This window comes from Leucopleurus acutus (assembly GCF_964270905.1).
Source record: "Leucopleurus acutus genome assembly, chromosome: 16".
In the NCBI taxonomy this organism is placed as follows: domain Eukaryota; kingdom Metazoa; phylum Chordata; class Mammalia; order Artiodactyla; family Delphinidae; genus Leucopleurus; species Leucopleurus acutus.
In genome coordinates, this window is record NC_139158.1 from 35388728 (window position 1) to 35406379 (window position 17652).

At 53.5% G+C, this 17652-nt stretch overlaps 1 protein-coding gene across 1 annotated transcript in view; it reads left to right on the forward strand.

Moving 5' to 3' along the window:
- SRL (sarcalumenin) overlaps window positions 1–17434 on the forward strand; it is a gene marked incomplete at both ends in the record, with an annotated part of 33310 nt that extends 15876 nt beyond the window's left edge. The window contains 6 exons of the mRNA XM_082857057.1: window positions 7003–7983; window positions 9650–9751; window positions 10873–10968; window positions 13386–13502; window positions 14495–14728; window positions 16623–17434. Coding sequence (XP_082713183.1) covers window positions 7003–7983; window positions 9650–9751; window positions 10873–10968; window positions 13386–13502; window positions 14495–14728; window positions 16623–17434 — 2342 coding nt within the window. The remainder of the gene's footprint in view (window positions 1–7002; window positions 7984–9649; window positions 9752–10872; window positions 10969–13385; window positions 13503–14494; window positions 14729–16622) is intronic.
- Window positions 17435–17652: the final 218 nt, after the last annotated feature.

The following is a 17652-nucleotide window of genomic DNA, read 5'->3' on the forward strand; positions in this document are numbered from 1 at the left end:
TTCTGACGGTGTCCAGAGAGACCAGTCTGGCTCTGGGTCTCGCGGCAAAGGAAAGCCCTGAGATGTGGGCCTGGCCCAGGAAGGTGTCAGATCTGGTTCCTGAGCTCGAGAACCAAGCTAGCTTCCTCCCACTTCCCTGGCTCGGGGAGGAGGTGGGTCTGTGTCATTGCTCCCCCACACCCGCCAAGCCCATGACGGCTCCGACCTGAACCCAAGGCGTTTATCTGACGGCGACCTTGCGGAGCCACACTCCTTTAGCCCCCAGTGGGTTGCTCCCTGCCTGGTACCCCAAAGTTAGACCATCAGCCCTCCCAGAGGTGGTCTTCGAGCTCTCGGGTGAGGAGGTGGAGGTGGGGGAAACCATCCGTCTGCCTCAGAATCCAACTTGCACCCCTTCCTCCTTCCTTTTCCTTCCCACCCACCTCGCCCCTCTGAATGGAGGAAGTATTGCCAATGACTCCTGCAAGGATCTGTGCTCACTTCAGGCAGGGAAAGCTGAGCATCCCTTTAATGATCGAGTCACACCCAGGGCTTAGGGCTTAATGTTTTGCTTCTTCCAAAGGTACTTGCCTTTTGAAAGTGAGTACTCACCCATGTTCATGAATCCGGGCGTCAGTGCTGAGCACGTGTGTACACCATGGCTGTGGGGTCCCGGGCGATTTCTCTGTGTACCTCCCAAAACAAGAATTCCCAGGAATTAGGGGTGGGGAAGGGGGATGGAGTTATTCTGTCAATCTCTGGACTTTATGGGTTAAAAACAATTGTCTTGAAGTCTTGAACATCCTTTTCAAAGGGAGGAAGAAGAGGGTAGGCAGAGAAGTCGCTGTCCGTCTGAGGCTGACTCACCCCCTCTCATTTCGGGGTGGGTGGGGGAGTGGCCAGATGCTGGGACAACTCAAGAGACCTGGAATTCGCGGAGAGCTGGGTTCCAGAACCAGCCCACTGCTAACTAGCCTAACTAGCCCTGTGGTCTTGGGAAAATCACTTATCAGAGTTTTAGGATCCTGATCAGTGAAATCAAACCAGTTCGTCTGTGAGGAGGTCCCTTTTGACCCCCATCCCATGGTTCCCACTGACTGCTGCCACATCATTGTGTCCTATCCCTTGGGTGAATTATTTTGGGGCTAGAGTCCAGCCCGGGACAAGCTGTCCTGGTGGGATTAGCCTTGACTTTAGGAGCTTGGCCAGGAAGCCAAAGAACCTTCCGCGAATGGCTGCCTGGTCTCCTTGTCTGGGGGGAGGAGAGAGGGGCCCACAGGACGGTGAGGGAGAGGGTCTCAGGGTCCCAGGAGGAGGTAGGCACTTCCCTCCTAAGTTCCTTTTCAGCATCAGCGTCTGTAAAGCCATCTGAAGACTCATCCAAGAGGTGAAGAAACAAGGGGCCCTGAGCAGTGAACATTTACTCTATAAATAAGGCCAAGAAAGGGCTTCCCTGGTGGCGCAGTGGTTGAGAGTCTGCCTGCTGATGCAGGGGACGCAGGTTCGTACCCCGGTCCGGGAGGATCCCACATGCCGCGGAGCGGCTGGGCCCGTGAGCCATGGCCACTGAGCCTGCGCCTCCGGAGCCTGTGCTCTACAACGGGAGAGGCCACAACAGTGAGAGGCCCACGTACCGCAAAAAAAAAAAAAGGCCAAGAAAAAAATGTGATGCCAGAGGGGTCGCTGCCATTGGCTCAGTCCAGGAGTGCTCAGGGACAGGATCTAGAACACGGAGGGGTTGGGCTGCTGCTCTGGCCTCGTGAACTTTGATTCTGAAGTGCCCTCCGCTGCACCTCAGGCACCGCAGATGAGACGTCCAAGTGTCTGGGCAGAGGACAGTCCCCTGTGAAAGACGGGGGACTCCCTGGACGACCAGACCACTATTCCTGACTCCCAGGGACAGGTGTGTCCAGAGGTAGAAGAGGAAAGTGATTGTACCACCAGGACTCTTTTTTTTTACTGATGACGCATCTGTATAATCATGTATGAGTAATGGTGTATTCTACCTGTGTGTGACTTTGCACTCAATGGTTTCAGTTCAAATGGATGAGAAGTCACATCGACAGATGCTTGGAAACATGTGCTAAGGAGACTTGGAAGGTTGGAACTGAGTCTACATTCTGGTCCGTGAAGAGGTCGGCCAAAGCAGGTCAACCAAACAAAAGATCTTGGGCGTTGACCTCACTTTTCCCGAGGTCCAGTTCCAAACTCGAGACAGACTCCCTGTCACTTGGTACTGAGGGTGACCCAGAGCAGGGATTCTCAAACTTTGGTGTTCATTAGAATCACCTTGTGAAACACCCAGATTCACACTGACCCAACCCTGGAGATGGGGCATCTGTGCCGGGAGAGCCCTTGGAAAGGGCTTGGATGCCACTCGCTGTGGTCCAGAGAGCTCAGCTTTGTTTCTTGGCCCGAGTGCTAGCCCAGCCCTGGATGGCCTGTTGAGCCAACACTTGACTTTGTTGTGTCTGCTTTCTCATTTCAAGAGAAGTTAATAATCCTTGCTTTCCCTGCTTCAGAGGACTGCTGGGGGGGATGAAGAACATGAAGTTACTTGGGGAAGTATGAAGTTCTGTGTGAAGGTCAGATGTCATCTAGCTCTGTGCCGGGTGCATGTTGATCAGCAAAGTGAAAAGATGCTGTGACGGGGGGCTTCTTGGGCTGCTGGAGAAAATGATCAAGAGGAGGAATTTTTAGGGAGAAGGCAGGGGAGGCAGGAGAGTGGTTGTCAACCACCCCACCCCACCTGACTTAGGCAGTGGGACAGACAGACCCAAGGAGAGCTGCTGGGCAGGAAGTACCAAGGCGGTGGCTGAACCCCAGCTCCTTCATCTCCCCTCACCCACTAGGCCCTTCCATGGAACCCAAGCATCTCATGGGGCATGGTTTGCAAACCATGTGGGAGCAGAAAGAACTCTAGACTGAGGGCCATGAACTTGGGCTCTGTCCCAACTTTACCCCTGATCTTGCGCAAGTCTCTAAGGCTCTCCAGCCAGAGCTTCCTCCTCTGCAGTGGACTCACCAAGTCCCCTGGCAACTCCGCAGTAACCTGAGTCTGCACAAAAGTGTTTGGGAAGAGTTAGGAGCTGGAAAAAAGTCCAGTGCTTGGTGGTGGAGAGAGGAGAGAGGAACTGAGCCTGGGGTTCCCACTAAGGCTGTGGGGGGGGGAGCAGCTGAATGGTTGCCCCCCCCCATCCCCCAGAGAAAGGCTGACAGCAGAGGGGGCATCAGGAGAGAAAGCAGAGCCAGTTTATGCTGTGTTTTGCCTGGGGCACCAGCCTGTCAGGCTCAGGGGCCTTCCCATGATCGCCCAGGCTGAGCTGGGGACTTGCTATTCACGTACCCTGTCCAGGGCCCGGGCGGCTGCCTTGACATTAGCACATACAGTGAGGTACTACGTGTCCTGGGGTAGACTGAGACTCATCTTACCAGGCTCTCACACTGGCCAGCATGTCCTGGGTCCTCTGCGTCCCCCACCCCTCCTCCAGGGCCGCTAGGGGGCTCCAGCAAGACCCTAGGGAGGCCAGGGTGGGTGGTAAGACACTGGGTTTGATTTCACAGAATTGAACTGAGTTTAACTGGAGGCTCTTGAAGCCTCTGACTGCCTCCTGGAGGAGAGATTGGGCCCAATGGCACAGCTGCTTCCTGGGGATTGAGCTCTGGGGACCCAATGGCATGGCTTGTTCCATTGAGAGACTTTCTGTCAGAGAAGTTATTTTTAGCCTGGGAAGGAAGGTCACAGGGCATGAAACCATCACCCTGGGTTTTTTTTTTCACTCCAAATTGCTTAGCGGAAGGGCAAGGGCAGCTTGGCACTAAGTCATAAAAACCAGGGAAGAGTATGGTTGTAAATGTGTATACACACATGTACCCACTTGACTTCCTGTCTGGGGTCCAGGCGTGGAAATACACAACAGTGAGAAGGTCACGTATACCTCCAAAGTCTGGGGTCCTTATCTCCCTACAGAGGATGCAGCTCTCTCACCCCCACCAGGACAGATGGTGTTTTGACAATATTAGAAATGCCACAGGCATTCGGACCCACAGTCTCTTCAGCCCGGTATCATCACCATCAACAACACCATCAAAATCACTATCACCACCATCATCATCACCATCATCATCAACAACATTAATAGTAGAGGGTGACAAGGCCTGTTGGAAAGGGCTGGATTCCCTAGAGGAGAATCCTTGACCACTGCTATTTCAAGGTCAAATGCAAAGGCCTGTTGACCCATCTAATTTGGGAGCCTCCAGTGGGCACGCGAGCGGGGAGGGGCCAAGAGCAGAAGCCTTGGGGTCAGGATAATTTGGCTGAGCAGAGGTTTGCAGCTTTGGCTGCATGTTAGAATTGCTCCCCAATTATTTTTTTGGGGGGTGGTAAAGTTCTGATGCTGGGGCTACACCCTGGACTAATTCAATCAGAGCCTCTGAGGAGGGGGAGAGGAGTGGGATCAATACACAGCCAGTGTCAAGAACCACTGGTTCAGAGGCAGTTTTCTGAGCTCATGTAGACTGTGCTTCTCAAACTGTAATATGCAACAAATGAATTGTTAAAATGCGGATTCTGATTCAGTGGTTCTAGGCTGGGGCCTGAGAGTCTGCGTCTCTACCAGGTTCCCAGGTGATGCTGATGCTGCAGGGGCCTGGACCACACGCTGAGTAGCACGGGGGAGGGGGGGTAGGATGGGGTAGGGGGCAGGGTAGAACCCTTCTGTAGGGTCAGGCCATCTCCTCGGCAGCTCTGGAGTTAAATGGCCTCAGCCAGTTGCTAGCTGTGTGATGTTGGGCAAGGCATTCAGTGCCTCTAATTCCAGTCCTCTCATCTGTAAAATGGGGATGAGTAAGACTTGTTTTACAGAAGTAAGCAAGTTGAGTAAGATCAAGTAAGTTCATGTTTTATACATAAAGTGCTCAAGCATTGCCTGGCACACTGAATAATTGTACAAATGTATCTCACGTATATCTTGCTGCTCAGAGGCCTGTCAATCTCTTGGATTAAACCAAATTCCTGCCATAAGATTTTTTTCCAGAGGTTCTCGGGGGGGTGGGAGGGTGGGGGTGGGGGGGAGATAGAGATGCAAGCAAAGGAATCAGGACTTACAGGTATTCAGGTGGTAATGAAAGAAAATTTTAATGAGTAACCTCCAGCTCCCCCCACTAAGAGACCAGCAATTCCTATTGTACCCAAATCTCCCCATGGACCTCTTCATAGCACTTTCTGGGGGTCAGGTAGTGTCCCAGCTCTGGGAACAGAGGGAGGATTAAGCCTTGGTTCCTGCAGTCCGGGAGTCAGAGAGGGCGCATGCAGGGAGGGGCGAGGTACCAGCGGGAAGGGGTTCCTCTATGCTCCCCTCAACACAGTGTAGCATGGAAGGCCTGGACAAGGAGCAGGCAGTTCTGGGTTCCACTTGCCCTCTAGCCACCTGGTGTCTTGGGCAAATCAAAGACTTTCTCTAGACCTTCACCTCTGAAACCTGGCTGACAGTAATAAGGGAGGTGAATGTGGTCACAAATGTGAAGGTTGTTGGGGGAAGTGTTATATCAACATGTGGGCTCCTTTATAATAAAAGGCACCCAAACTTCCCATCCTTCTGAATTTGACAGCAGGTTCTGTCTGTGAGGGTTAATGAGAAAATATTTGTTCCTGGCCTCTGGAGGCTTCCCCAGCTTTCAGGGAACAAGGGGGTGGGTACCCCGAGGCAGAAGGGGTAGGTACCCCCAAGAAGTGGCTTTTCTTTGTGGGTGGCAGAGCTGGGCCTGAGAGAGGAGGCGCTGTACCCAGCAGGGAGGAGGGATGCTGCTTCCTCAGAAAGAGTCCTGTGAATCAAGGGAGACCTGGGGATGTCTCGGCTACCCTGAGGCAGGGCACCCACGGTCCCGTGCCCTCATCCCCATGTGTCGGCAATGTTCCCCCTCTGTGGGTCTCCTCCTTAAACAGGTCCCAACCTGGGTGGGAGGGGGCAGAAGGGTTAGGCCCCACCCTCTCTTTTGACCCCATTGTCCAAATAAATCACACTTGTCCCTTGACAGAGGCATCTGACACAGATTGGGCCCCTTCCTGCCTTCTGCTTTGCTCTCCCAGTGCCCTTGGCTCTCCCCGTAAAGCTCTGGGCCCTTAGAAGGGGATCCCCTCAGGAGGGGTTTGCTAAGGCCACCAGGAAGCCCAGGCCTGCCCGTTTTGTGTATCTCTTCCTCCTCAGGCCATGTCCCCTCTAATCTTAGGTAGAGAGGCCAGCAAATGCCTGCCCTTAAGGGGACAGAATTGGATGTGTGACTTAAGGTTGAGAGCCACAAGTAATCCCCTAAGTGCTCTGCTCCTTAAGCTAAGAGGATCTGGCCAGCACACACCTGTTTTCACTACTTTGCTGGTAGCAATATAAAAAGCACGCTGAGGGCTTCCCTGGTGGCGCAGTGGTTGAGAGTCCGCCTGCCGATGCAGGGGACACGGGTTTGTGCCCCGGTCCGGGAAGATCCCACATGCCGCGGAGCGGCTGGGCCCGTGAGCCATGGCCGCTGAGCCTGCGCGTCCGGAGCCTGTGCTCCGCAACGGGAGAGGCCGCAGCAATGAGAGGCCTGCGTACCGCAAAAAAAAAAAAAAAAAAAAAAAAAAAGCACGCTGGTTAATGACTCTAGGAACTGATAAGGGGTGGGGTGGACATGCATCTGTCCTATCCTGGAAAGATCTCCGGGTAAGCCAGGCTGCACGTGTCTGCCCGCAAGGCTGAGGAAGGGCTGGAAGGGCTCGCCCAACTTCCATCCCCACGGGGAGGCTGGAGAGGCAGGGTCAGGGGCGGGGCTCGGGGTGGGTCAGCTGTTCGCTCTGAGCCACGGCTCCCATCAAGAGGGAGGCTCTGCCGGCCACGCAGGGCGGTAATGAAGACCAGGGAGGGAGGAGCCCCACAGTCCCGCTGGTCCGCACCGCTCTCCTGGAGACAGGAGCTAGGCTGAGTTAGACTTTTAAGAAGCAAAGCGTGTGCCAACCCCTTGACATTTACCAATCGTGTTCTAATCATCTAGAACTGCAAGTTTCCGCTTCGGGTGGCACAGAAGATGTTGGCAGTTTGTTGGAGAATCATTTCTCTGCTGGAGACCCAAGTCTAGAGGAGAAGGAAAGGGCGCTTCAGGCAGAAGCGTCCCCTGGAGAGACGAACCCGCTCCTTCACCCCACAGATGGCAGGGAGGCTGGGGGCTCGGAGAAGATAGCCGCCGGGGCCCTCGCCACCAACCGCCTGGGCTCTGATCCTGAAGCCAGCCTCTCCAAAGCCTCAGCCTCCGAGTCAGCTCCACCCGGGGAACCTGCGGGGTCTGGGGAGGAAGATACGGGCCCACCTGGAGCAAGCGCCCTTCCCCCAGGAGGGGAGGGGGCGCCCGGGGAGGAGGGGGCGCCAGAGCTCAGCTCAGGAGAGGGCCCAGGACCGGAGGCGGAGGGGCAAGCTGGGAGTGGCGAGGTCCCCGGGGAAGCCGCGGAGGCGCTAGGGGACGACACCGCGCAGGAAGCAGCAGCAGGGCCCCCAGAGCCTGAAGACTCAGGGGACTCTCCCAGCAAGGAGGTCGAGACAGGAGGGGAGGGCAGCCCAGGGCCCGGTCAGGAGCCAGAATTGCCAGATGGAGTCGCGGACTTGGACGCAGAAGCCGCGGAGGGGGCGGAGGACCAGGGGGAGCCCAGCCCCAGCCCAGCGTCGGACACGCGCGCAGAGGTGGGGGGTGCGCAGGAGGACCGCCCCGCAGAGGGGATGCCCGAGGACCATGAGGACGCGGCCTCCTACGAAGAAGAGGGGGGCGAAGAATCCGAAGAGGACAGCGGCGACGGGGCTAGTTCGGAAGAAGCAGGGGGCTCCTCGGAAGAGGAAGAAGCCGGGGAGGAAGTCGGGGAAGGAGCCCAGGAAGCGGCGGGAAGCGCGAGCAGCGGGGAGGAGGGGGCCCGACCGAGCGCTGAGGAGTTGCACGCGGGGCCCGAGGGGGCCGAGGCGCAGGAGCCCAAGGAGGAGGGGCCTCAGGGTAGGGGATCCCAGGGCTGCTCCGGGCACCTCCGCGGGGGAGGAGGGCTGGCGGGGGCGTGGCGGCTGCTCCGGGAATTGGGGTGGCTGCGGTCTTCCCGGAGGTCTTGTGTTTAGGGGCAGGCAGGGTCCCACAGGGCGGGAGAGCCCCCAGCCAGCCCCGGGTTCGTGGGGTGGAGGCCCCATGGGGGTTGCCCGGCCCTTGGGGTGCCTTCGGGCTGTTCATTAGCCACTTATCCCCACTTCGGAGGGACCCTGGAGAGCCCAGAGGAACCTGATCACGTTATAGGCCATCAGAAACTTACCGGTTAAGGTCCCTCAATGCACTTTAACACAGACCGGTGCCTTAACCCAAAGGACAGGGTGGCGGTGGGGGGCATAGTGGCAGGATTTCAGGCCCAGAGGCAGGCTGGTGGGTGTGAGGGGGCACTGCGGGACCATGTTGGTGGGCTAGCTCCTGGGATCTCCCCTTGAAGACTAGGCCATGTCAGGATGGTGATAAGAAACCTCGGGCTGTCTGTGACACTGATGTCCCACAGATGTCCGTCCACCTGCTTGCTCTCAGTGCTGGGGAACGGGGTGGGGGTGGGGTGAGGGCGGGGCAGGGCCAAAGCTGCTGGGCAACATTGGAGGCTGTAGCATCCTAGGGAGGTGTGGCCTCATCCACCAAGTACACTGACCGGGACCAAGAACTGGCTTGTAGGATGGAGGCACCGGGGTCAATCTTCACTTTCCAACACAGGTTTCCTTGCAGAGTTTAGTTTCCACACCTGTCAGGTACTCGCGCTGGGGGAGCAAGCCCTTCCCCTGTCCCTGGCCTCCCAGTTCTGGATCTGATCTCAGAAAGAATCACTCTTCTGAGGTGCTGCATGAGGCACATTGATTCTTCTCTTCTCCCTTCCCTCCTGGAACTGGTCTCCCTCTGCCCCACAGGCCAAGTCTATCCTCCTTCTATCACCTAAAATCCTTTATGCAATCAGCCCCCGTAGAAACAGCTGTGATGTTAGAGGCCCAGGAATGTGAGCACCCCGCCCTGGGGACATCTCTTGCTGGGTCAGAAGCAGTAGTGGTCCCGCCTCTCCCTCCCCCCTCCCCCCTCCGCTCCCCAAGACTCCCTGTAGCAGCTCTTCCTGATAAAATGCACACCTGACCAGGCCAGTGGTTCTCTTAGAATCCCAAATGCAGACTCCTATAAACCACTCCTCTCAGGAAGTTTTCTAACTCCCCCTGCTAAGACTTCGTAGGCACACTTCTTAGGCCCTCCTAGCTTCTGGAATCTTTCCTTCCGTACGTACCCACATCGCTGTCTGTAATTATATTACTTTCCAGGTTATTTCACCCCCTCTCCCCGCCAGACTGTAGAAAACTCCACAAGGGCAGAGCTGGGTCGGTTTTGGGCACCACGGCATTCACAACGCCGTGCTCCGTGCTTGGTGTATGTAGTAGGTGCTCAATCAACAGTTGTTGAATACCTAAAATGGATCGAGGAGCTTAACAAGTTGAGTTTGAATTTTAAAACTCCCTGCTAGAAACAGGGCTCCTTGCAGTTGAAGCTGGCAAGCCTCGGTCAGCACTTGCTCACAGCCCCGCCCTTGCCTGACTGGAGGGAACCTAGAGCCACTGGCTCCTAGTTCTGCCCTAACCCTGCTCTCTGCTTCTCTCCCCAGAAGAGGCGGAAGATGTGAGTGAGGACACCCCGCTGAGGGACCGCTCCCACATTGAGAAAACTCTGATGCTGAATGAGGACAAGCCAACTGATGATTACTCTGGTAACCAGGGGCAGGAGCTGGGAGGTGGGGGGGCTGGGGTGGTAGGGGTGGGGCGGGGGGTGGGCTGTGTGGTGTGTTGGTGAGGACCTGGGCTGGGCTGGGAGAGCCCTGTGGCCAGCGGCCACGGAGCGCCTGGCGGGGCATGGCTGCAGCTCTGAGGCCAGCAGGTGCCCCAGGGAGGAGGAGTGCCCTGGAGATGGGGGGCTTCATGGAGAAGGCTCCGTGCGCAGCATCCAAGGCTGGGGGGCTCTGGGTTGGTGGGGAGGAGGAAAGGCGATCCAAGCAGAGGGACCAGCGAAAGGGTGGGAGGCAAATCCCAGTGCTGCTGCCTGGGGATGGTGCAGCCTCCAAGTCATGGCCAGAGAGGGTTGTTCATCACTTTCACTTTGATTTTTTCAGTTGATAAAGCCCTTTGGTGTCCAGTATTTCATTTCATTCTTGTTCTTCTTCAAGGCTTTCAGCAGGGCTTACTGTCTCCTCTTAATCGATGAGCTGGTGAAAGCTCGGAGCAGGGCAGGGCTTTGCTCTGGCACACAGCTGGAGACGGGCAGCTCATGGGCCGGGGCTGGAAAGACTGACCCTCGGTGGCCCCATGTTCTTCCCTCCCTGTGCCTCACCCCACGAGCCCCTTCTCCCGGGAGCCACACTCTTCTCAAGAAGATACTTGGGATGTTTGAATCCTCCCAGGGGCACCGAGGATGCGGTGAAGGGTGCAGGGCTGGGGCGGCCATGCCTCCTTGCCCTCTAAACCTAAGGCAAGCATGAGTACAGTTTGCGGGGGCAGAGAGAAGGAGATGGGGTTCCCATCTGCCATAGAAAGGGCCTTCAGGTAGCTGCAGGCTGAAGTGGTGCTTCTGGACACAGTGTTGAGGGGAAGGAGAAGAGGGTTAGGTTAAAAAAAAAGCTCTGGAGACTTTCAGGGGTTGGGGGGATGCCTTTCGGTTTAAAGATTTCTGAGGGTTGGAATGTGCACCAGCTCCCCCCAGGAACACTGATGTACTGCACGGCCCCTGCTCCCCGCCAGGCGGGGCCAGAGCCGCCCTGGGGAGTGAGACGGATCCACAGCGGTGAAGGCCGCCTGGTGAGGCCCCTGCCTGACCCTTGCCCTTCTCTGCCCCCAGTGGTGCTGCAGCGGCTTCGAAAGATCTACCACTCATCCATCAAGCCCCTGGAGCAGTCTTACAAATACAATGAGCTTCGGCAGCACGAGATCACAGGTACCTCTAGTGTCCGGAGGTCGGAGGTCGGGCCTATACCTCTGACTGTCCACACTTCCCTGAGCCCTCAAGGGGAGTTCTCCTGAGTTATCAGGGAGGGGCAGAGACCTCAGTGGCACGAACCATCCTTTCCCAGCAGGTGTGCCCCTTAATTTGCACAGGGCTTTATGGGAGAGCAAGTGTTTCATCTGTGAGCATTCATGCAGGCAGTTTTGGTTTCCAAGGATGGAGATGCCAACTTCCATCCCTCCTGTGCTCAAGAGCCACGAAGGGCTCCCCATTCACATACAGGTGGTGTCTTCAGTCCCCTGATTGGCCTAGAATCCTTCCCTCCTCCTAATGGCTTCTCAACTCAACTTCCCTTGGGTCTGGATTCTTTCAGAAATTGATTTTCAAAATCATAAAAATAAGATATACTTGTTGCCAAAAAAGTTCTGTGCAAAATAGTATAGATTGAAAAATAAAAATCTCTTTCTTGATTTCCAGCCTCTCTAATTCCACTCCCAGAGACAGCTGCTGCTATGGTTTCTCATGAATACTTCCAGATAGAGCTCTGCTTACATGAGCATATCCAAGGGTGTCTTTTCGTTTGTTTCACAAAGATGGAATCACACCACAGAGCTGCTCTTTCTGGTCCTTGTGAACCCACCACCCTAAATAACATACCCTGCTGATGGAACACGGGGTGTTTGCCATGTTCTGTTTTTAAAGCGTTACAAACACTGCTATAAGTGTTATGTATTTCATAGAAGTATATTTGAGGGATACATTTTTTAAAGAAATGCTGGAATTCAGTATTTTGATAGTTGTTGCTCAGTTGCCTTAGGTTGTCCTCTGTGTACCCACAACAACAGGATAGTGTTCTTGTTGCCCCACAGCAAGGCCATTTTTAAGTGTCGCTTGTCTTGGAAACCTGTTAACAATGGCATCTAATTGCCATTTAATGGCTAGTGGTTTGCACGTCTCTTCCTGTGTTAGTTGGCTGTTTCTGTATCATCTCCGTGATGTTCCCAGTGGCTCTACAGCGGATGGGGTGTTGTAGGGCCTACATTAGTCCTGCTTTACAGAAGGTGGACCGGAGGCCCTGAGAGTTGCTGGGCTACTCAGACCACACAGCTGGAATTAGGAGTGGTAACTTTCTCCTTCTTCCTTTTTCACAATTCCCTTGCAATCTTCTTCGACAGGCGGCCCAGGGGGATGGTTTCTCTGTGGGGAGAGCATCCCAGTGTCCTGATCTCACTTTCCAGGCTCCCTCCTCTCCCTTCGTCTCTCGCCAGTGCCAGGGCTCCTCTGTGCCCCTGGGCAGCCTCCTGTGTGACCTCCCTGCTGGGTCCCTCACTTGCAGCCTCCTGCGTGTGCCAGTGCCGCCCCCTGCTGCAGAGAGCAGGAACAGCAGCCGGCAAAGCCTGCTGGAGTGGTCTCGCGGGAGAGCTGGAAGGCCCAGTTCCCCTTGGCGTGGCCTGGGCCTGGGGAAAAAGGCTTCTTGTAGGAACTCTGTGGCTGTAACTGGGGACTCCTGCCACCCCCAACCCCCAGCCCGCCAGTCCCTTCCTGTCCCCGAGCCAGGGGTTGACACCCAGCAGTGCGAAGGACTCACTGAGTGTCTTTACCAGCAGGGAGGAAGGGGCATGGCCTGGTACCAATTTCAGGTAATAAATATGTGCTCTCCCCTCACAAGACACCATCTTGGTCTCAGGGCTCAAGGAGGGGCTGTAAGTCAGCAGGAAGAAGCCTCTCACTGCCCCTTCCCTGAGCCCTGGAGAATTCTGCTTTTCCTGCTCAGGGACCCCAACTGGGGAAGCCCAGGCAGGGTGTTCTCCCCAACATGGGACAAGAACCCGAGAATTGCCGAGTCAGCGCTTGGTCTTGGAGACGGGCAAATGTGCTGTGGACTTTGGAGACTAATATTTGAGACCGGCCCTGGAGCCTGGCTTGGGCTGAGCCTGAGGAGGGGTGTCGAGAGGTGCAGTTAAGGGGAGGCAGGCAGGGGACAGGCAGCGCCCGAGTCCAGACCATCCAAGGGTGTGTAAGCCTCTTCTGTGTCCTTTGTTTGGTTACCAATCCAGATAGCGGCATTTCAGCCTCTCCCTGCATGGCTGCTCTCTCCTGCCCCTTTTGTGAACCGTTCGCCCCCAGATCTGAACCAGGAGGAGTTGACTTCAATTGATCCCTTCCACTCTGGGGCCGGTGTGCTGCGGATCTGTGCATGGCCCAAATGCTGTCTTCCCATGTCCTCTAACTGGGTCATTGCACTAACATAGCATGAGATGTGCCCCTGATGGTGACACGCTCTCTGGTCCAGGGTAGAATCCCACAACTCAAGATGGACTGTCTGGGACGCAGAGTGAAGAACCCTGTCCCTCGTCAGTAAGGAGCTTTGTGAGTTCACCTCCATGTCTCATCCCTGCTGCCCACAGATGGGGAAATCACATCCAAGCCAATGGTGCTGTTCCTGGGACCGTGGAGTGTTGGCAAATCCACCATGATAAACTATCTCCTTGGGCTGGAAAACACTCGCTACCAGCTCTATACAGGTAACAGTGAGACTTTCTTGTGTGATTGTTGGTATTTTAGTGTCATATGTAAAAAGCATTTTGAAGAATGAAAACATTCAGGGGATGTAATGTACAGCACAGGGAATATAGGCAACAACAGTGTAATAACTTTGTGTGGTGACTGATGGTAACTAGACTTATTGTGGAGATAATTTCGTAATGTATGAAACTATTGAATCACTCTGTCATATACCTGAATCTAACATAATATTGTAAGTCAATTATACTTCAATTAAAAAAATAAAATATGACAGATTAAAAAAAGAAAAAAGAAAAATTAAAATATTCATACGTGTCTTCAATATAATAATGAAGATTACATGCAAGAAACCAGCAGTTATGCCCATGTTCACAGAGCATTATTCACAATGGCCAAGAGCTATAAACAACCCAAACATCCATCAATGGATGGTGGATAAAAAAACATGTGTTCCATCCATGCAGTAGAATATTATTCAGCCTTGAAAAGGAATGAATTTCTAATACATGCCACAGCATGGATAAACCTTGAAGACATTATGCTAAGTGAAATAAGCTAGACACAAAAGGACAAATATTGTATGAGTTCACTTATATGAGGTCCCAGAGTAGTCAAATTCATAGAGACAGAAAGTGCAGGAGAGATTCTAGGGGCGGGGGGTGGGGGAATGGGAGTTAGTGTTCGATGGGGACAGAGTTTCAGTTTGTCAAGATGAAAATATTCTGGAGATGGATGGTGGTGATGGTTGCACAACAATGTGAATGTTCTTAATCCCACTGAACTGTATACTTAAAAATGGTTAAAATGGTACATTTTATCTTATGTATATTTTATCACAATTAAAATAAAAGAAGCCACTAGGTTAGCAAACATAGTATCCAATGCCTGTGGCAAGCCCTCCGTGAAACATCTTGCTTGTCCATGTCCTTGGTGGTGGATTGCTTCCCCAGAGATGACTGTGTTCCCTTTAACCCCATGCCTGTGTGTGCAGGCGCCGAGCCCACCACCTCCGAGTTCACGGTCCTCATGCACGGGCCCAAGTTGAAGACCATCGAGGGTATCGTCATGGCTGCTGACAGTGCCCGGTCATTCTCGCCCCTTGAGAAGTTTGGCCAGAATTTCCTGGAGAAGCTGATCGGCATTGAGGTTCCCCACAAACTTCTGGAGCGGGTCACATTTGTGGATACGCCAGGCATCATCGAGAACCGCAAGCAACAAGAAAGAGGTAATTTAACAATCATTTCTGAACAGCATGAGCGCTGTCTTAGAAAACTGTTAATATGTTAGACAGTGGATGGTAGGCAGACGTGGGAGAGGCTAGTGTTGTCCAAGACCAGGAGATGCATTCTTTGCTTCCAGCCCCTTGTTGTCACTGTGGTGCCTCTTAGGTGTGGGGTACCTCATCCTTTTCCCTTCCCAAGGACAGATCAGGTTTGGAGGCCATCAGCATTTTCCCAAGGGGAAGCCTGGTCTTCTCTGTCAGGAGCTCCTTGAGGTCTGTGCTGGGGCTGAGCTGTCTTTGGGAGGCCCATGGTGTCCGGGTGATCGAGAGCCTGGACTCGTTGGATCCCAGTCCACATGTACTTGACCTCTGGCTAACTTGGATCTGAGTTAAACCTGACTTTCTAGTCCCAGTATCTGCTTCCTAGTCCCAGTATCTGCTTTACCAGGCCTGCTTCAATAGAAGCCTGTCTCAGACTTTCCAAAGCTCTGCTTGCCTTCAGGTGGCAGGGGAGTGCCACTTAGTGTCACTATGATGCAGGGCCGTCTGCAGAGATGAGTCATAACGGGGCATTTGTAGGAATATATGACCAGATGGTGGATCTCAGTTTATGGTTATAACTCTCATTTTGGTTATAACCAGAACCCTGTTTTATGGCTAGTAATAATATTATCACTAATAATTATAATAATAAATTAATCTTTATTGCACTCCTATAATACATAGGATAATTTTATGCATTACTGATTGATCATTGTAGAAACATTTCAAGACAGGTATTCCTAGTCCTCTCATTTTGGAAGTAAATTAAAGGATGTATTGAGCTGGCTGTGTGACAGGCTGGCAGTTTTAGTTTGGTGCTTTGCTAAATTTATAGCAACATCGTAATCTTTATATCATCTTAGGTGTTATTGTTCTTCTTGTCATTTTGCAGCTAAAATGCTAAGGCTTAGAAGCATTTAATATTCAGCTGGCCAGTGGCAGGGCCCAAGTTCTAGTCCAGGTCTTGATGGCAGGTCCATGTTTCTTTCCCCTAAGTAAGGCACCTTCTCTTTTATTCCTTCTAATTCCCTGACATTTTTCCTTCAGCATCTTTGCCACTGCCCAGATCTTTGCAGACAGTGGGAAAATCTCCATTTGGAAAAAGTGTTTTGCTTTCCTGGAGTCTTGGATTCCATTGTGGATTAAAACAAGGATCAGGCCGTTCTTTTTTTTTTCCCCTGCCTTGCCATGCGGCTTGTGGGATCTTATTTCCCCATCCAGGGATTGAACCCTCAGCCTCAGCAGTGAAAGCACGGAGTACTAACCACTGGACTGCCAGGGAATTCCCCAGGCCATCCTTTTTTTTAATAAAAATAAATTTATTTATTTATTTTTGGCTGCGTTGGGTCTTCATTGCTGCCAGCAGGCTTTCTCCAATTGCAGTGAGCGGGGGCTACTCTTCCTTGTGATGCACTGGCTTCTCATTGAGGTGGCTCCTTTTTGTTGCGGAGCACAGGCTGTAGGCGCATGGGCTTCAGTAGTTGTGGCACGCGGGCTCAGTAGTTGTGGCTCACGGGCTCTAGAGCGCAGGATCAGTAGTTGTGGTGCACAGGCATTGTTGCTCTGTGGCATGTGGGATCTTCCTAGACCAGGGCTCAAACCTGTGTCCTCTGCATTGGCAGGCAGATTCTTAACCACTCCGTCACCAGGAAAGTCCCCCCACCAGGCCATTCTTGATTGAGGGTTGACAAGGGACAGGAGATATGTAATTAATTCTTTAAAAGTCTTTAGAAACCCAGAAACTCCCTGATGCCGTTACTCCCTTTGAGCCACGGAGTGGTCTGGTTCTGGAAAGAGGGGCGAGGGGCTTGAGGTGGCGCCTGCCCAGCCTGACTTCTCGCTTCCTCTCCCCAAGGTTACCCGTTCAACGACGTGTGCCAGTGGTTCATCGACAGAGCGGACCTCATCTTTGTTGTCTTTGACCCAACCAAGCTGGACGTGGGTCTGGAGCTGGAGATGCTCTTCCGCCAGCTGAAGGGGCGCGAGTCCCAAATAAGGATCATCCTGAACAAAGCCGACAACCTGGCCATGCAGATGCTCATGAGGGTCTATGGGGCCCTCTTCTGGAGCCTGGCCCCGCTCATCAACGTCACGGAGCCCCCAAGGGTGTACGTCAGCTCCTTCTGGCCATATGACTACAAGCCCGACACCCACTGGGACCTGTTTCTCAGGGAAGAGATCTCCCTCCTGGAAGACCTGAATCAGGTGATTGAGAACAGGCTGGAGAACAAGATTGCCTTCATCCGCCAGCATGCCATCCGGGTCCGCATTCACGCCCTCCTGGTTGACCGCTACCTGCAGACGTACAAGGACAAAATGACCTTCTTCAGTGATGGGGAACTGGTCTTTAAGGACATCGTGGAAGACCCTGATAAATTCTACATCTTCAAGACCATCCTGGCAAAGACCAACGTCAGCAAATTTGACCTTCCCAACCGCGAGGCCTATAAGGACTTCTTTGGCATCAACCCTATCTCCAGTTTCAAGCTCCTGTCCCAGCAGTGTTCCTACATGGGGGGTTGCTTTCTGGATAAGATTGAGCGGGCCATCACCCAGGAGCTCCCCAGCCTCCTGGGAAGCCTTGGGCTGGGGAAGAATCCAGGTGCTCTCAACTGTGACAAAACAGGGTGTGGTGAAACCCCAAAGAATCGCTATAGGAAACCCTAGGTTGCTGTGTCACCATTCTCGGGCTCCTGTTGGTGAATGAGCTTGTGTCCTAACTGTCTGAGAAGTCCTGGTTTATTAACCCTTTGAGCCACACTGGCAGGAACCGTTACGCGTTGGAGATTTGGGAGTTAATTGAGGCCAGTTGGTGGGGTAAGGGGTGGGTCGAGGTGGGAGAGTGGAAACTGTGAATTGTGGCATGCTTGTCTTGTTGCTTCAAT